This window comes from Carassius gibelio, chromosome A13, assembly GCF_023724105.1.
Source record: "Carassius gibelio isolate Cgi1373 ecotype wild population from Czech Republic chromosome A13, carGib1.2-hapl.c, whole genome shotgun sequence".
Taxonomy (NCBI): Eukaryota; Metazoa; Chordata; class Actinopteri; order Cypriniformes; family Cyprinidae; genus Carassius; species Carassius gibelio.
The window spans coordinates 27,029,004-27,049,931 of record NC_068383.1 but is presented as its reverse complement, the minus strand read 5'-3'; the positions used below and the strand labels follow the sequence as shown (position 1 = coordinate 27,049,931).

General features: G+C 37.2%; 1 protein-coding gene across 1 annotated transcript; it reads right to left on the bottom strand.

Annotated features, from left to right (window-relative positions):
- Window positions 1-2,934: 2,934 nt before the first annotated feature.
- Window positions 2,935-20,928, bottom strand: LOC128026727 (bone morphogenetic protein 5-like). The gene is made up of 7 exons (XM_052613994.1): window positions 20,122-20,928; window positions 16,474-16,666; window positions 9,779-9,927; window positions 6,864-7,061; window positions 4,290-4,366; window positions 4,074-4,184; window positions 2,935-3,827 (listed from the first exon to the last, which is right to left on the bottom strand). Exons 1-7 carry the CDS (start codon window positions 20,573-20,575, stop codon window positions 3,678-3,680), a joined length of 1,332 nt encoding a protein of 443 aa, XP_052469954.1. The 5' UTR covers window positions 20,576-20,928; the 3' UTR covers window positions 2,935-3,677.

Below are 20,928 nucleotides of genomic sequence, written 5' to 3'. Positions count from 1 at the left end.
AATTCTCTATAGAAAACTTTTGTTTCCTGATTGTGCTAAATTATTTAGATCAAATATTAATCAGCCGGCCAGCTTTAACTTAAACTTAACTTAAAATGTTCAAAAAAAAGTTCAACTGCACCGACATTTTGATGAGTGTGAACCACCAAATTTATTGATGGTGTTTGCATGAAATGAAGACTAAAGGTTTCAGAGAGTGGCACAGAGAATTTCATGGAAAGTCCCTTCTCAACCCCAACTTGCAGTGAAAACATACGAGCATGAGAGGGAAAGTAAATAATGCGGAAAAATGCGAACCCTTCCACATGGGATGTGAGGTAATATTTTTCTCTGCCTGCCCTTTTTGAAAGGACTCTTGTCTGTGGTGTCTTGGCTTTACTCTCCACAGACATATGGGATCTTTTATTTATGGATGAAACTAGATTTGCAGAGTACAGGTGTACTATGTTTTATTGTAGTTGTAATATTTTGTAATATTTTTAAAGGAATTTAAGCTTGATCTCCACTGACTTAGAAATGTTTGGCATTCTGAATAATTATCGTCCTCTGGTTAAATACAGACTAAAAAGCAAATAGCCACCTTTAAACAGCAATTGACAGACAAATTGAAAAATGTGACAGTGGTGAAATAATAATAATAAACATTAGGCCTGCTTTTACATGTGATTATTCAGTTTCTGTACCTGCAAAATCACTGTAATGCACGACCTGGCTCAGTGACTCCTTGCTTTAGGTGAACACAGTCCAGTCCTGAAACACTCTGGCAGTGATTGGGAATGCAGCAGTATACAGCCCAGACAGCAACATAGTGTTGGCCCAGATCCGGCCCACATCTGGCCCGCATGAAATCCATGTGGGCCAGATGCGGGCCAGACCTGGGCCGAAACTGCTTGCTGTCTGGGAGGTGTTCTGTTTTAAACTTCTGGGGTCAAACATAGTCTTCTTTTACCTCTTTTACACCAAAACAAGTGTGCACACACTCACACTTATTATACACACTTTTATAACACATCCTCTCTATTCTATGCCGTGACCTTGTCCTGGTAACAAACGTGTAAAAAATGTGACCCAGATGGTTGACTTGCTCAGGGACGCCTGACTGAGCTGCAATAAGGGTCTACAGCCCACCCACTAAACCCAAATTGGAAAAAGGGAATGTGGAAAGATGAAGAAAGTAAACTGGAAAACATTTTGATTAGATCAAGTTTCAGCAGCGTTGTGGGCTGACTGCAAGAGGACACTTTCAAAATAAACTATACGGTCAGAGAAAATAAAAAAAAAATGTTCTATCTTACGCTAGGCTAAAGTAATGGGAGAAGAATTTCAGAAATAAATATGACAACATTGATACTTTATGTTATTTATTTGTGTCATTAATTTGTTTGTTGTCATGAATGATCCACAAACAGAACAAGAAAAAGGTCAGTTTTACCTTGTGGAATCACAAAGATATATAAAAACAAACTTTTCCATGCCTTTAGGTATTTTACATATTTCAACTGGTGTCACACGGGTTAAAAATAATGTTTCCCATTCATTTAAACAAAGCGGAGCACATGTTCAGATTGTGTTCTCTTGGGGTGCAGTGGCCTAAATATTTACCTAACTAGATAAAACACATTCCTAATCATTCTAATATGCGACTAATTCCACAACATGTACATGTGTATGGGACAACAGAACTGCATTTATAACTGTGTTCGTGTCTCGTCCACTGTAGGTTCTGGTTTCATTTCAAGCATACCAAGGTTTATTGGAGTGAAACACAGGGATATGATTGACAGTTGACCCTTTGACTACACAAAACAACAAGCATATGAAGCTCATTACTACAATGAAGTCAAAGAGCAGAAACAGAGCAGCATTTTGAGCTAGAATCTAAACGGATGAGGAACAGATTTGTGGTGCGGTGGGTGTCCCCTTGTTTTATGGTTCAAAAAACATAAAGTTTAAATTCTGTTCATAATTTCAACAAGCATGTTTACACGCGTATCATTTTCCAACTAAGCTCTGGGGTCTGAATAAGCCTTTAATCTGGAAAAAAAGTAAACGTAATTGAATCAGTCTCCTTTTTGCTCTAAAAATGATCTGGATAGCTTGAATTGCACATATTTGAGTTGTAGCACTGTTAATTACTTTCATTTGGACGTGCAGATCATGACACAAAATTCCAATTCACATAAGCTTGTTCCAAACCAGAATATTGGCTTTATCCAGTTATAGAAATTGGGCTAATACACATTAGAATAAAGTCTGATATTAACCGTGTAAACGCTATCATTTAGTTTGAACATCAAACGAGCATCCAAATTTCTGAAGAGCCAACACTGATCGATCGTGTGCATGTGTGTTCTCTCTGCAGTGAACGGGACAGTATATTCATCTATACTCACAATGGCAAATGATCCCTTTTCCCTTTTATGTGGCTACAGGCTTACACTAAGGGAGTCTACTCACTGGCACAGATTTCCTTAAAATAGCAGCATTCACACTGGGCCTAGTGTTGTAGAAAGGAAGACATTTAGTGAAATTGGAAGGAATCCATGATATTAAACAGTAGATGGGATTGTGAAGCAGCAGGAGTAATCATGCAGGGCAGCAGGCCGCAGGAATGCAAATCATCCACGCCGCTAGAAGTTAAGTTAACAGGTGGACTCCACTATTCAATGGACATCAACACTCTTTTTAGATTGGGGCCACATAACATCTGGGAGCCTTGACCACTGGTTTCAATCAAGTCAGATGTAATCACTACATTTTCTGCCATTCAATAAAAACGTTCTCCTTAAAAAAAAAAAAAAAAAAAATCTTTATCATGTGATCAGATGAGGTTAACAAATAATATAGTAGAGTAATAGAGTTTTCTAGCAAATTTGCGCAAAACCTGCAACCAAAATACAGAGTCAACTGTTAGAGTCAGACACAGAAAAAGTATTTGAAAATATATTTAATGACATACAAACACTGTTCTAAAATTATAAATGCAATATTTTCCGAAACAATATATTACTCAGAGTACTAATACAAGTGTATATAGAGAGGAAGAATATTTGCTTGTAGAAAAAAAATAACAATAATAATAATAACCTTACTTAATTTTGCATATCCACCCACACTAATGTAGAACAGTAATTGTGGGCTGCAATACCTTGGACTATTTGAGGAAATATGTATAGTCCTATGACTCAGTGCTTTTGCAACAACACCACAATAATTCAGTAGCAGAGAAAAATGTTAGTTTGTTTGCAGAATCCAATATGGCTGTTTTTTCCCCCACATAAAAAGAAATAAAAATAAAGTATTTAGGTGACTTAGAGTTTAAGGCATTTACATTTATTGTGTAAAATAGCAGCAGTTCTGTTTTGGAGTGGTTGCTTATGAATTTGACATGTAATCTAAAGAAAGGAAATTATAATCAATCCTCTAAAACTCTCTCTAACTGGCCTAACTTATTCAAATATTTTCAGAGAAATAGCAATTGGATATGGATCAGTGGTAAAGAGTGGTAACTCATCTACATCTCTCATATTAACAAAATAAAATACAATATTACAAAACAAAGCCAAATAAATAAGAGGAATAATGAGCTAATATATACATAATACTGTACATCAAAGGTCAAAAACTATTTCTTCTGATATGTTATTCCAGCAATATGAGACACAGACACTCTGTCCTCAATGACATCCACAGGACCTCACCACCATATTCCTGTACTTCTTCAGAATTACATTTGAGCTGTCATCAAAATACAGCACTGATATGGCATTTAGTTTGGTCGGTGCACAGCAAGGCTTTGGCACATTATCAGGAAACATTAGATGGACCTATGATCAGCAAAAAAGAGAGAGAGAGCGAGAGAAATGTATGATATGCGTGACTAAAAACCAGTGGGTTTTAACTAGAGACAACATAGTAACAAAAATGGTTATTAATCAAACTAAAATCTCTTTCAAACTAAACAATGAAATGTATTTCTTAATTTTACCATGAAATACATGAACTACAAGTTGATTTATATATATATAAACATTTAAAAAAAGATATTGTTTGATAAAACAAATGAAGCTTACCAAGGTCTGCACAATCGCATGATTGGTCGCATTCATGTGTGCATTCAGTGGAAACGAACATTCTCCATCACAATAAAAGGCTGCATAGCCCTCTGGAGCAATAATCCAATCCTAAAATGACAGAGAGACAGAGATGAATTCTCTGGCTGAATGAAGCAATCGCGCTGTGCAATCTTGAAATTGATTGATGTCTTGCGAGCCGCCACATGTGTTTACCTGCCATCCTAAGTCGCGGAAGCTCACGTAAAGTTCATGCTTCTTGCAGGCTTGTCTCTGTTCACTAGTGTTCTGATCTAGATAATAGCAACAAAACAGATGTTAAACCTCCAAACACTGAGGCAGTCATGCTGTTTAGTCTGGTAGTGTGTGTGGGCTCAGTGTGCTCTATGTTTGCAGCTGGCAGGACGTCTTTGTGTACAGACTCTGAACGCAGTAAATACTCAGTAATTTGACGGAAGCTAAGAGGCCTACTTTCAGAAAACATTAGGTACGCTCAGCAGGTATTCGTCAAGTGAGTCATCTAAAACTGTGGATTAAAAACTGCTACTTTGCAAATCAACGACTTTGTAAGTGATTTATTGCACAGATTGATTTAGCTGGAAAAATGACTTGGAGCCCTAGGAAATCACACCTTTCTGTGGTGGCCTCTGCAAAAGCCAAAAAAGTGACAGCAGGACATCTTCTTAAAAACATGATTGTAATAATGCCTTGAACACCATCTGAATGAGTACTAATGTGAATCAGAGTTCATTTAGATTTCTGAAAACACTTGAAAGCACAAAGTTATCTGGTGTATCTGGTTAATAATAATAATATAATAGCACAAAAATCTCCACAAGCACCTTTTTATAATGTGCCTTGAGTATCTTTAATAGATCTTATGCAATCAAATGCATCATTTAGTTTGATCCAGTGATTAGACTAGAGGCTGTGAGATCAAGAAACTGCTTTTGAGTTTTTTGTGTAACATGTTTGTACATGAAGATGTCAGAAAGTGAGCTGAAACTGCTCTGTGGCCGTGTCTAGAGGATGTTAGTCAGATGCATAACATTACTAACAGCACATTTGAATGTTTTTAAATATTTTAAAATCTTGGTAACACTTTATTTTGATGGTCCTTTTTGAACATTCTGTTGACAGTAAGTAATGTTTCAATTACATGTCTATTAACTCACATCAGACTCATCATGTACAGTATTGTTCAAAATAATAGCAGTACAATGTGACTAACCAGAATAATCAAGGTTTTTCGTATATTTTTTTATTGCTACGTGGCAAACAAGTTACCAGTAGGTTCAGTAGATTGTCAGAAAACAAACAAGACCCAGCATTCATGATATGCACGCTCTTAAGGCTGTGCAATTGGGCAATTAGTTGAATTAGTTGAAAGGGGTGTGTTCAAAAAAATAGCAGTGTGGCATTCAATCACTGAGGTCATCAATTTTGTGAAGAAATCTCCAATGCCTTAAAATGGAGAGCAAAACCAGAGAGACGTGGAAGAAAACGGAAGACAACCATCAAAATGGATAGAAGAATAACCAGAATGGCAAAGGCTCAGCCAATGATCACCTCCAGGATGATCAAAGACAGTCTGGAGTTACCTGTAAGTACTGTGACAGTTAGAAGACGTATGTGTGAAGCTAATCTATTTTCAAGAATCCCCGCAAAGTCCCTCTGTTAAAAAAAAGGCATGTGCAGAAGAGGTTACAATTTGCCAAAGAACACATCAACTGGCCTAAAGAGAAATGGAGGAACATTTTGTGGACTGATGAGAGTAAAATTGTTCTTTTTGGGTCCAAGGGCCACAGGCAGTTTGTGAGACGACCCCCAAACTCTGAATTCAAGCCACAGTACACAGGGCAGACAGTGAAGCATGGAGGTGCAAGCATCATGATATGGGCATGTTTCTCCTACTATGGTGTTGGGCCTATTTATCGCATACCAGGGATCATGGATCAGTTTGCATATGTTAAAATACTTGAAGAGGTCATGTTGCCCTATGCTGAAGAGGACATGCCCTTGAAATGGTTGTTTCAACAAGACAATGACCCAAAACACACTAGTAAACGGGCAAAGTCTTGGTTCCAAACCAACAAAATTAATGTTATGGAGTGGCCAGCCCAATCTCCAGACCTTAATCCAATTGAGAACTTGTGGGGTGATATCAAAAATGCTGTTTCTGAAGCAAAACCAAGAAATGTGAATGAATTGTGGAATGTTGTTAAAGAATCATGGAGTGGAATAACAGCTGAGAGGTGCCACAAGTTGGTTGACTCCATGTCACACAGATGTCAAGCAGTTTTAAAAAACTGTGGTCATACAACTAAATATTAGTTTAGTGATTCACAGGATTGCTAAATCCCAGAAAAAAAAAATGTTTGTACAAAATAGTTTTGAGTTTGTACAGTCAAAGGTAGACACTGCTATTTTTTTGAACACACCCCTTTCAACTAATTGCCCAATTGCACAGCCTTAAGAGCGTGCATATCATGAATGCTGGGTCTCATTTGTTTTCTGAGAATCTACTGAACCTACTGGTAACTTGTTTGCCACGTAGCAATAAAAAAATATACGAAAAACCTTGATTATTCTGGTTAGTCACATTGTACTGCTATTATTTTGAACAATACTGTACTTAATATCTGCTAACTCTTTGTTTCAACTTATTCTTACCCTAACCCTACCAGTGTAATGAGAGTTAGTAGTCATGTAGGTTCAACATTACTTATAGAAAACAGAATGTGTTAAAGGGACCATCAAAATAAAGTGAAACCAAAAACTTTGCTGTACCTCCACTTTTGAGAGCTGGTGAAGATTTCTGTTGTGTTCTACTTTTGTTTCTGTTGTGGCTCTTCCTCTTGTTTCCTGCGGCTCTTACAGAACGGAGCAGAACTTCACTGGCTTTGAAAAAAGCAACCAGGAATGGCTGTTTGGACTGAGGTCCGGTACTTCCGATGATACCAGCAGATTTCATGTTGATGCTTCTACCTGAATATCAAACAGAAGAATCATGAAGAGTCATGAAAACATCTTCCTGGGTGGCAAAATCACCACAACCATTTATGACAGTTTATATGGCCCACAGAGGTACTGTAGTGATTGTGTACATGTCAAACTGAGGGCTGAAAACTGATCCCAAAATGCTTCATAGCATCAGGTTCCCATTTAAGAAAGAGGAAAAACTGGGCGTAGTCGTGACTCAAAGATGATACTTTTGTGAAGTCTCACATTGGTAAATGTGTCTGTTTTTAAGCTAATATAATAAATATGTGAATGGAAATGAAACCAGCGGTTTATTGTAAAGTCCACTAAATACAAAACACATCCCACATTAGCAGTTCCACGTAATTAAACTAGAATTTCCCATAAAACAGTTTAACTCTCTACATAAACACTACAGTAAAATAAAATGGTTCACTGAAGAACTCAATTTAGGTAGTCCCAAATCTTTGTAATTTATACATCCAACATTCAGACCACACTGATTCAACACTATAGAAGTGTTGTAAATGACACCACACAGTTGGAGTAATAACTTCTGCTAATTAATTGGTTTGAGACTGAACTGATGCCAAATTATTGCTGAAAGTCATGAACATGGCATCTAAGGGATTTTTGTTAATATCTGTTGTTTTATTGCTTTATTTCCAGATGTGTGATTCAACTGCAGGTTGCCTCTTACAACACACATACTTAAAGAAGCAGAATAAAATGTGTGTGTGTTTATGTATAAATAGATGGAAACATGTAGATTGTACTGCATGTTATCTCACTTATTGTGCTCAAGACCATGATCTTCAGTAATTAAGTCCACATAATATTTACAAGACCCTATGCTATACAAGTATATAAGTTAAGTTGTAGTTCCAACCACACATTTTTGTGATGTTGTCTTGCAGTTTTGGAACTATGGTTTTGGGAAACACCAAATCATCAAACTATGTTGGAACTAATGGAACTAAAAATGCTTTTGGGGAATGTGCCCCTGGATAAGAATACTAATACTATACTAATAACTATAATAACACTATTTACCTCAAAGTCATTGCGACACATTATCACAAATTTTGAATGTGCAAAAATGTAAATAACATTTGTTATACAAAGATATCGCATAACTAGTGCACACCTTTGGAAAATGTAAACTTGTACATACAACAGACTTCACTTCCAATTGACTTCAGACTTCTAGTGATCACTGGCCAACAGCAATTTCATAAGCATTAATATCTGTGAAACACTCCATCAGTAATTTGGAAAAAAAGAACTGGAGAATAATTTGTGAAGCGGCATTATACTGTACTCCAAAGAGCTTGGTAGTATCTGATTACATGTAATCTGGATTACATAATCAGATTCCCAAAATCAAGTATTCATAATCAGTATATTACACTTTATAATGCTCATAATCAGATCACAGTTACTTTTTATAGATTACATGATTATATATAATTTGCACAATGGCTGTTTTGTCATGATAACTCTTAGACAGTGTTAATATGGTTATATACATAAAATGTTAATTAGTTTGGTCTTGGCGTTATAGATCTGCTACGCTGCTGTGGCAGAGTAAGCACTGACTTGCTGCTGCAAATACACCCAGAGACTGTGTGCTGTATGCTGCTGTGAGCATGCAGAAAATAGTGCTGCTGCTCATACAGTATATATTAAATAACCCCCATATATAACATAAATTAATTACTCTGTATATCCCTATACAGGTGGAGCTGGGGAAGGTGGAGGGTTTCTAAAGCACACTGCAACTGCTACAGCAAGCTCTAGCCAAATATTTGAATGTTGTGCAGCAACATTGCAGCTCATTGGCTGCTGATGCAAAATAAATCAAACAACTGGGCCATGTGAATAATCACATTTAATTAGAAACTGTCTGCTTGCACCATCTAGAGATGTGACTATCTAGAGTCACAATATGCAATGAAACCATGTATGAATCAATTAATTATGCAAGTTACAAAACACTGGTAATGTACAGCTGTAAATCACAGTGTCTTCATCCAGTTACCTTTAGTAATTGACCTTTCTGGAAGTCAGGACAATTGTTGTTTGTTTTTTTTACTTGAAAGACTTTGGTACGGAGCCCCACACATGACATGAAAAAACTATAATAATCGTATGCACAATTTTCCATTTCATTCCCTTGATGTACTAAAACAAGCACACAATTACTATCTTGTTCCCTCAATTTGCTAAGTTGTACTTTATTTCAAGAAAATATTTACCTGAAATATTTCTGAGGAGGTTAATATTTCAATAATTTAACAACAATTTTGTATGTTCACAGTTCTCCGATCTCAGTTAATGGTCACACTGACAATTAAATGTTGACATTCTATAATGTTAGTATATTTTAGTGTTTAGTGTTTAATTTAATGTTGAATACATTTTATGATGCTGATATTAAAAAAGTTATATATTTTCTTTTTCTTAGATTTTTTTTTGTCAATATAGTACATTTCATTGTAAGTTTAAAACATCTGAAAAGTAGTCACAATTCATCACCTTAAAAAGAGTAATCTAGATTACATTACTTACTACGTTATCTGTAATCAGTAATGTACCATAACTGTACAGTAAGTAATCTATTCAGTACTGATACTCCAGGTTCCAGTACGATCCTGTGCATCTCTGACAGAGCATAAACTGTGTGAGTGTCCTTTATTAAAGCATAAATGTGACTGGCTTACCGTCAGTGGTCTCCACGCAGAGCTGAAGGCCCATGTTCTGCTGCGGGTTCAGGACCCAGTGATTACTGGTGGCTGTGATGTCAAACACCAGCCACCCCCCATCAGTAGCGCGGATCTTTTTGGAGTCCAGGAGAAATGTTTCGGCATCCCTAATGAGACAATAAGAATGCATGTGATTTACATTATATTTTTTAATATAATATTTCTGTGGCGAGTGGGGCGGGGCCGAGAGGCGTGGGAACGAGGAGTGAGGCCAGGTGTAGTGATTGGAGATGAGCTACACCTGCGCCCCACTGCCAGTATCGAGTCCCACGTAGGAGATGGAAGGATATAAAACTGGAGTGACGACCGTGAAGGACGAGAGAGGACCAGGCCTGGGACATATTTTATGTTTTGGTTTTTATTTGCGCACACCAGTCGTCCGCGAGGGGCTGGTGCGCCGTTTTGTATTTACTTTTGAGTATTAAAATGTTTTTGATTGTGCGCCGGTTCCCGCCTCCTTCTTCCCGATGTATATGGAGTTTTAATATTGTTACAATTTCACTGTCCCCTTCAAATAGAGGAATGTTAAACTGTAATTACGTTTAAATTAGTTCAATTTTGCAAATTGCAGTCATTCTGCATTTTAATTACCAATGTTGATTATAACGTACAAAAACAAATATTGAAACGAGTGCAACCAAATTTTCTGTCAACACTTCCTTTTCATCTCAACCACAATTCTGTCAACAAGTCATTCCTGTCCATCTACTTAACTGACGTTCCAAAACAGCACATGGGCCACACAGTGAGACGGCGGCCCTGATCTCGCAGACAGGAAAAATGATCAGAGACAGTGGCACATCCCAGCATGCCACAATGAGGGCAAACGCAGCTTGACCAAGTGAATACAACTCACATTAAATCGGCTATCTGTGCCATGTGAATACCACAGCTAATGTAAAATCATTCAGTTCCGTGGTATAAATCAAAGAACTGTGGTGTTACCATCTGTTAAATATTCTGATTCCACTATTGATGATGATTTTTCCAAATAAAAACAATGGCATTTTTCTCTATTTCTTCTTATTAGAGGACCATCTGTTATGTCAAAAACTTTGTTCTGAATTTTTATCTTCAGTTACACTTTGTCATGTGAACAACCAGTTGGTAATTTTACTGATTTAAGTCTCATGAGCCTTCAGTTCAACATAACACTTTTAAAAGTTCTTGGTTCATTTCCAGTTGGGCACAACAAAAGTAATGACAGAAAAATTCAAGAATCATTAGATTGATTCAAACAAATAGTGAACCTGTGAGTTTCAGACTGATTTTTGAGTCAATTCATTAAAACAGTTCAGTCACGTTTGAGTTGGATTACATCAAACTGTGGACAGCCAGAGAGGACAATGCACTAGAAGCATGTGGTCTATTTACTTGTGTCAATGCACTCAGTCTTTTGCTTTCATTAAATCCAGTGTTTTTCTCTGCTGAACAGAAACTAATGTCACCTGGTTCAAATAAATAAACTGAACTAGTTTTGAATAAGAATTGGTTCTCTATTCCCAATCCTCAAGGTACTGTACCTCCACAATACTGTTTTGTAAAGGTGTAAAGTTTCATTTACTGCCGTGTCTTTAACACTCACAGAGGGCACACTTTTGCAGGCTGTAAGAACTGGGTGCTGAGCTGTAAAACACTAAAACTTCTACTAATCACAGGAAAATCACAGAGTGGACACAGAAGCGAATGTGTGAAGTTGTCAACTTGGGCGCCTCATAAACACAGCCACGAGGAAGGGTTCCAGGGCCTCTGATGGCAGAATCCATTATAAACCCTAGGTGTTTCATTGCCCCAGGAGAGCTGTATCTCTGCTTAAATGTTTCAGCTGCATTCATTCATGGTGAGAAAAGGCCCTGTCTATGGTGTGCCCATGTATGACTCAAGATAAGTCACTGGTCTCAGTAAAGATTAGAAGAGCATTAGAAACGTGAAGAGGCAGGTGAAGACACAGATTCACTTTTAAGAAGCTTTTGAAGTCTCTTGACCTGGAGCCCCTCTATTAAGAGCAGATGGCCCTGCCCGGGGTGCAAGCGCTCCGACAAGCAGTCGAGATAGGCAAAGAGTGATAACTGATGGACTTTCATAAGTGCTGGAACTTGCAAATGAACTGTTAATGGAAAGCTTTATCCATGCCATCCTTACATCCAGGAAGTATATCTGGTGAGACTGAGGAAGAACAGTTTTGCTTTGGTTCGGGTGGGCTCTGGTTAAACTGTGTTACTTCTAGCGGACAAGAGTTGTGTGATCCTTACAGAACAGAGCTGAACTGATGTCATGATCTTTAAGTTGTTAAGATGTCCTAAAAAAATAAATGAAAAATAATAACCAGCAAAGCTGAGGTAGTTTTCTTAGGGAAAAAAAACTCTATACATCATTTCACAATGACTATGCAATCTTTCTTTGTGAACCAAAGGCACAGGTTGGACCTCCCACCATTCTACCATACCATTCTAAGTCAAACCTTCTTGAGCTACACTGCAATGTAACAGGATCAACATCTATAATATAAGCTTGGTTCTGAAATATTTTGAGCAATGAACTGAAATAAAAAGAACCCCCCCCCCCCACACACACACACACAAACTGTGTAGAGGCATTGAGTCAATTTAAGATAACATAAACATCTATCTAAAAACTTAAGAAATGTTATTCCTCTGTAAATCATACAAATTATTTATTTTTTTTGGACTTTTACTTTTATGTGCAAAATAGAGTGCTCTAGTCTGAAGATTACATAATAATGAATGTGGTAATAAATGGATAAATATAAGGCAGGAGATGGAGTGATGGAGAGATGCTGGAAGAATCATCATGGTAGTGAGGTACGCAGCTGTTTATATACTCATGCATAATGATTGACAGGATCAAATGAACTAGCTCCTCCTCAGCCTTGCCTTTAAAACTCTATAAAGTAAATCTTCTTTGTGGAATACTCAGAATGATAAAGATACCACTCTGCCATTTGGAATTATTATTATTATTATTTTTTTTTTATGTTCAGTAAAAGCAATGATATTGGTTACATATTAATAGATCTTGTAGTAAACATGGTAGCCTACAGAAGTTGTAAAAGCAAAGCTTGAGACACGTGTTCCTGAAGCATGTTACACCGTCCTTGGAAAAAGTTCCAAAATATGTTACATTAATATTAGACAAAAGTATTTAACTTTTGCAACATGTTTTCTGAAACATTGTGTACCATTGTCACTCTTTCAATGGTGACAAATTAGTCTTAAAACATCCTGACGCATTCAGTTTAATCGTTACAAGGGAAACCTCCAGACAGACTCCAGACTCATTCGTGTAAACAGGATGTCCTTTTATTTTCTGCATGATTGCCTGCCTAAAGTGTTTCTTCAGACCAGGCAGAGTTTTAAGACACTATCCTACAGCTTTAATTGGAAGTTAGGTTTAATTTAAACTCAACGTGTTACTCTGGGGCAAAAACTACCACTGATTCTTTTTTTGGCTGTAAAAGAGCTTTTTCAACACGATATCATTAGTATGTAATGTAGTGTTTTATGTACTTAACTTGTAATTAAATTTTCATCTGTGCTTAAATACATGAGGGAGCTGTGAATTGTAAATGCATGGGTTTGTGGTTTGTGGTTAAGTATGTTTTATAATGTAATTTAGTTTATTGTGTTAGGCTATTTATGTTGATACTACAGAAATTGCCCTTTTTGAAGAAAAAAAAAAAAAAGAAGAAAATAAAGCACCACCACTTAACTGTTTAAATGTAAAGACATACAAATCTATATAAATCATCTGAGGTTCACATAAATTATAATTTAATATATGGGAGTTTGGATGCAGTTCATAAATAAAAGTACCATCAAAATGTTTCTCCATCATTTATTGAAAGTCCTACTATGAGATGTGTATTAAACTCACCTAGCAAATGTTCAGATAATTTTGATTCTGACCAGGCAGAACATTTGAACACTGCTGTTCAAAAAATAAACTGCTTTTATTCAGCAAGAACACATACAAAAGGTTTCTAAGATTACATATCACCTGGATTATTACATAATCAGATTCCAAAAAACAAATATTTGCAATCAGTATATTTTATAATGCTCAAAATTAGATTACAGTAAGTTTTTTTATGGATTAAATGATTACATATTATTTGCACAGTGGCATTTCTGTCATTTCAACTCTTAGAGTACAAAAAAAAAAAAAAGTATGACATTTCAAAAAAAATATTAAGCCTAAAAATCAGCCCTTTACAGAGTGATTTCTGAAGGATCATGTGACACAGAAGACTGGAGTAATGATGCTGAAATTCAGGTTTGATCACAGGAAAATGATTACAGGAATAAATTACATTTTATAATACAGGCGCTGGTCATATAATTAGAATATCATCAAAAAGTTGAATTATTTCACAAATTTTATTCAAAAAGTGAAACTTGTATATTATATTCATCCATTACACACAGACTGAAATATTTCAAATGTTTATTTCTTTTAATTTTGATGATTATAACTGACAACTAAAGAAAATCCTAAATTCAGTATCTCAGAAAATTTGAATATTACTTAAGACCAATTCAAAGAAAGGATTTTTAGAAATCTTGGCCAACTGAAAAGTATGAAAATGAAAAGTATGAGCATGTATAGCACTAAATACATAATTGGGGTTTCTTTTGCCTAAATTACTGCAGCAATGCGGCGTGGCATGGAGTCGATCAGTCTGTGGCACTGCTCAGGTGTTATGAGAGCCCAGATTGCTCTGATAGTGGCCTTCAGCTCTTCTGCATTCTTGGGTCTGGCATATTGCATCTTCCTCTTCACAATACCCATAGATTTTCTATGGGGTTAAGGTCAGGCGAGTTTGCCGCCAATTAAGAACAGGGATACCATGGTCCTTAAACCAGGTACTGGTAGCTTTGGCACTGTATGTAGGTGCCAAGTCCTTTTGGGAAATTAAATCTGCATCTCCATAAAGTTGGTCAGCAGCAGGAAGCATGAAGTTCTCTAAAACTTTGTGGTATACGGCTGTGTTGACCTTGGACCTCAGAAAACACAGTGGACCAACACCAGCAGATAAAAATGGCACCCCAAACCATCACTGACTGTGTAAACTTTACACTGGACCTCAAGCAACGTGGATTGTGTTCCTCTCCTCTCTTCCTCCAGACTCTGGGACCCTGATTTCCAAAGGACATGCAAAGTTGACTTTCATCAGAGAACATAACTTTGGACCACTCAGCAGCAGTCCAGTCCTTTTTGTCTTTAGCCCAGTCGAGACGCTCCTGACTGTTGTTCAAGAGTGTCTTGACAAAAGGAATGTGACAGCTGAAACCCATGTCTTGCATACGTCTGTGTGTAGTGGTTCTTGAAGCACTGACTCCAGCTGCAGTCCACTCTTTGTGAATCTCCCCCACATTTTTGAATGGGTTTTGTTTCACAATCCTCTCCAGGGTGCAGTTATCCCTATTGCTTGTACACTTTTTTTCTACCACATCTTTTCCTTCCCTTCGTCTCTTTATTAATGTGCTTGGACACAGAGCTCTGTGAACAGCCAGCTTCTTTTGTGCAAGGTGTCAATGGTCGTCTTTTGGACAACTGTCAAGTCAGCAGTCTTCCCCATGATTGTGTAGCCTACAGAACTAGACTGAGAGACCATTTAAAGGCCTTTGCAGGTGTTTTGAGTTAATTAGCTGATTAGAGTGTGGCACCAGGTGTCTTCAATATTGAACCTCACAATATTAAAATTTTCTGCTTACTGAATTCAGGATTTTCTTTAGTTGTCAGTTATAATCATCAAAATTTATAGAAATAAACATTTGAAATATATCAGTCTGTGTGTAATGAATTAATATAATATACAAGTTTCACTTTTTGAATTGAAATAGTGAAATAAATAAACTTTTTGATGATATTCTAATTATATGACCAGCACCTGTATATTCAAGTACAATACAGTTATTTTAAATAGTAACAATATTTCACAATATTACTGTTTTCACTGTAATTTGATCAAATAAATGCAGCCTTGGTGAGCGGATGAGAAACTTTTGAACAGAATAGGGCCCATATATTTCATAGTCCAAGGTTTTATATATATATATATATAGAGAGAGAGAGAGAGAGAGAGAGAGAGTTTGTTTATATTTGTAATATTATTTTTAAATAGCAAGCATCATGATCTTTTTTTTATTATTATTGGAACTACACCTGTCAAAAGGAACGTTTACTCATTCTTATGAAATAAAATAAAAAATAATAAAATATGAAATAACACAAGTATGGGGATAATGTTGTGACGAAGACGTGATCTAAGAAGTATTTGAACTTTTTAATTCTGTCAACAAACTTCATGAGGTTCATGCTGTGATGCCTTTTTAAATGGATTTGAAGTAATTCAGAATGTATGCATTAGACACTAATTGACTGCTTTTCCTTTGCTCCATCTGCTCCAACTCCTTTTGATTAAAATGTTGTTGAGAATTCCCTGAGAATGAATTATGGCCACAAACCATGACATTTTGTTTTCAGGTGTTTTTTGTGTTATTTTATTTCATTTTGTGAAGAAATGCATTTATTCTATAAAAGGTCATTTAAGGAAGGGGGTCATGAGAAACATTTATTTGCTCTTATTTCCAAACTTGCAAACGGTAGTGTAAAATGGGAAAAGTTCTCACCTGTTTGGATATTCTTTGATGACTTGGTAAATGGTGACCTTGAGTGTGATGTTCTCATATCTGACGTGACTTTGATCCTTGTAAATCCTGAACTCGGCGGCGGTCACTGCCTCATCTTCTGGAATCTGAGTCAGGTCGAAACGAAACTCCCTGTAGTGTCGTCTGTGATGGGAGAAATCCTTATCCCGCTCGACTGCACGGAAACACAAAGCGCACCATGAGAAGCTGCACAGGACTCATTTGTCTCACACTGTAGGAGGGAGGAAGACTATCACTCACATGTAAAGTGTCAGGAGCTGCTTTCTTTAAAAAGTCATTCATCAAAATCATCAACATTCCAAGTCTAATCCACACATCTGGACGACCAACAAAAGCAGTATCCAGCCCATTAAAGCAGCCATCTAAGTACAGGTAGCAGCCGCTACACAAGCCCTTCCCTGTATGCTCTGCCCATGATGAATGGGCTGTCAGGTAAGAAAAACAGGCCTTCGCTAATAACACACTGCATTAGCAGAGAAAAGCTGACAAGACACAAATGTCGAGTTAAAACACAAGCTTTCTTCACCGATATTCTGACCTCCCAAGAGTCTCCTTTCTAATCTGCTGCAAATACCATGCGGGTGAAATGTTATCATTGTCAGAAATTTAGTGCTACCTCCTAAAAGTGTCCTAAATGGTTAAAACCTTAATGAGAAAACATTTTGATATACTGGATGTGCCTAATAGATAAAGCTTTCTCTATATATCTAGAAACTGCTCTGCCAGACAGCGATCAAGCATTACACTCAGTGTGTGTTTTAACCCTTGAACAGGCCTCTGAACATTCAGTAGGGTACCGACTGAGGTGTGACATCCTGCGGTGAATACGCTACTCAACCTAATTATTTACGTTTTTTTTTTTTCATATGTGGACATCTCAATCGTTTGGTAAGATGTGAAACTGTTGGGTTTGTAAAACTGGCTTTGTAAATTACTGAACTACAAAGTGCTAGGAACAAACGGGTTGAAATGATCTTGTTGTGCTAATTCCATGTAGTCTGATAGCCTACTTTCTGAAGCTTTGCCTAAAATATGCATACAGAGTGATATTCAGACATACAGCACTGCTCTTGAAGCAGCGGAGCTGAAGTGTGTTTCCTTTTTGCGGTGCCGGTGAAATAGTGCAGCTCGGCTTGTCTGATAGTTTATCTACAGTGAAAGTCTGCAGTCACTTAACACGGAGAGGTCAGAGGGCAGGCCACAGTTACACCAGCTGGCCAAACTCAACTTCAGCATCCTGGCTGCTAATTAAGAACAGAGGATGGGGATCTAGTGCTTTCCGAGCAATACAGAGATATTGAGAGGGATTAATTCAGCGCATTCATTTCAAGAGCTCAATAGAGAAGTTAAAGCATATTTTGCTTTCATTGCAAATGATCCAGTGTTTACCTTTGAATGGAGGCTTAGGCTAAATTTTCCATTTGCTCTACTCATAGCTGTGTTTTTCATTACTATGAGTGTCCATTTTGATCGTTCTCCTGTAGACAAGCTGCTTTTTTAACTCATGAACTACAGCATCAACACAAGGATGAAATGTATCCAAGATCCTTTTAGTGCTTTCGTCTCACTGTACATTGAAAGATCTCCAGCGCTTTGAAAGAAGAAGCTGTACATGCCCTCACCCTCCTGAGTGAAAACACATGGAGCGCAGTTAAGGTGATGATGGGGGACTCAACCTTAACACACACGTTTATTTACTCTGCCATATCTGAGGCCCAAACTTTCTTTATTCTGATCTCTTTTTCTGACAAATCAATAAAACAAATGCATACAAGATTTTTGTGATTCACCTGGGAGTAGGATTTTATCCCCTCCATAAACAAAACAGCGACCTTTAAAGACATGTATTTTAATGGAAAAACAAGCAAAAAAAAGCTAGCTACTGGCACCAGATTGCCCGATTTAGACCAAAAGGGGTTTTTCTTCAAGCTCTTTCCTCTGCTCAACAACAGGAAGTAATTAAGGCAAATTGTCCTCAGGTCAGACAGTCACTTGATAAGTTTACATGAACTGTGAGGTGAGAGGTCACGGCTTCTGAAGTTGTACTGTTCAGCGTTTACTTATCGTCTTATCACAGCATTCTTCAAATAACAGCAAAAAGCATTTATGACTAACGACAGGATATTAACAAACCCTGCATGTCCACGTCCTTCATGATTTGCTTCACATTTTCTACTTCACGAAAGTTCGAGCATGTATGTTTTCTAAGAAGTATGTTCTGATATAATGACACTCTTTATAGCCACATTTTTATTTTCTCTCTAACCTGCAATTGCCTCAGAGTTTCCAGTAACCGTACAGTCCTATATATACCACTGTTTATAGCGTTTTCAAGGACAGCGTAAATGTGGAGGACTATATTCCAGTAATAGGAAAAATAATAATAATTCACCTCGCTATTTTAACACTGTTGGATTCGAAACAAGGCACTATATTTGAAATCAAATTAACTATGACATAGATATTTATTCCATTGGACCAAAGACACAGATGTCTGCAAGAACATAACAATAGTGCAAAACTTTTTAATAAGACTTGCTAGAAATGAACAGCATCATCAGACAAAAGTAAAAACAGACAAAGTAAAAACAGGCTATATCAATGGCATTTTGATAGCATTGTTGTTGAACAATGTACTTCAATAATGTATTCATTCAAAATATCTATTTTTTCATTTATTTTTCCAATGTTTTCCGATATTTTCACTTCAATAACCAGCAAATTGGCATCCCCTTCTCTCTCTCTCTCTCTCTCTCTCTCTCTCTCTCTCTCTATATATATATATATATATATATATATATTTTTTTTTTTTTTTTTTTTTTTTTTTTCAACAAAACATGTAAGAAGCTTTTTTACTCAGCTCAGCCCTTCTAGACTCCCGTGCGTCTTCTAAATTCACTAGGCTATAATTTTACATTTTATAAACTTGGTGAGGCACTAAATCTGTAATATTGTGACAAACGAAACGGTAGCTGGCAATTATCAATAATTACCACTTAAAACCAGGAGCAAGGCTGTAATTGCATTCCTTCTAAACGAGCACATATTTTAAGTTTTAACGTGTTCTGTCGTCTGAGGCCCTTAGTTCAAAATTAACGCATCAGACTGGCATTTCTTAATTTGCGTAAATAATAATAATTATAAAAAATAATAATTATAATCAAAAGTTCACATTCTCCCGCAGGAACTATATATATGCTTATTATCTCTGAGGTAGGTTCAAAACATAAAAACGATTCATTTTCACATCCTTCAATTCTTTGATTGGCACAAACTCTCAAGAGATGTATTCCAGCTAAATGTTTATTTGTATTTGTTTCCCTTTATTTTTATAGAGTGTGACACCAAGTAAAAGCATGCTACTGGAAAGTAATCACTTTCTGAAAAGTACATCAGTGTAGCCTATAGAGATAAATAAAACCTGTGCATATCCAATACATTGTCAGTGGAACAAATTTGAAAAGTACAAATATTAATATTTTACACGTTCAACATTCAGGTGAATTTGAACAGAACACCAGAATCAACCTAAATAATGACACACAATATGTCACGTTCAGAACGAGCCTGACACATTAAGAGAAAATCCTGCCACCCAACTATACGCACCCAGGTTGACGAAACTCATCACCATATCCGCGTCATTGAGAAAGTTGGTGTCGTGCGCGGTGGCCAAAGGCGGGCTCTGACTGGTCAACGGCGCCGCGCGGTAAGGCTGCTGCGGCGCGCTCGAGTATCCATGTGGAACTCCAGATGCGCTTTTACGCTTTTTACCAGAGAGCTTCTTCCCGAGTATCGCGTTCTCCTCGTCGGTCGTCATCGCGTTGTACAGGTCCAGCATGAAGAGCGGTGCCGACGACGCTTGTTTTCCCGGGGAGAAGGGCCTGGGACGGTGAGGCAAGCCCAGGATGGAGAGGATCTCTCTCTGGATCTCTCGCCGCTCGTGGTTACGCAACCGCCTGTAAATAAAACTCGAATGCACATGGTTGTCTCCTAAACCGCACTGAACGCCGTGAAGAAAGCCGAGACAGCTCCACAAAAGTCCAAATGTTGGTGCTCTCATCTTTATCTCTCAGGATGATGCTTTCACCAAGCGAGTGTAGGGTTGATGATGGTGCTCTCCATGGTCCATTAATAGCTATCTTTGTTTAATATCTATATGAATCGAGTCTCTGTCCTCTCAAACCTATAATGAATTCCTTCCTAGGCTTCAAGGTGATGCCTCAGGTCAGCTGTTGCTTAACTTAGGCAACATCTTCTCTATAATGAAACTGAATCGAATTCTGAATTTAATTGTTTAGCATCAGCATATAATGTAAAAATAAAGAGAGAAAACAACTTACAAAGGACTCTACAATATGTGCATTTACTAAAATCAGCACCGACCGCCTGGGAGCAGAAACACGCAACTTCTGG

Excerpts from the sequence above, each read along its gene's own strand:
- LOC128026727 (XM_052613994.1), bottom strand. The coding sequence starts at position 20,575 with ATGAGAGCACCAACATTTGGACTTTTGTGGAGCTGTCTCGGCTTTCTT. Across the intron at positions 7,062-9,778 it reads CTGCGTGGAGACCACTGACG|GTAGAAGCATCAACATGAAA; the intron begins GTAAGCCAGTCA and ends TTTGATATTCAG. Across the intron at positions 4,185-4,289 it reads TCCGCGACTTAGGATGGCAG|GATTGGATTATTGCTCCAGA; the intron begins GTAAACACATGT and ends CTGTCATTTTAG.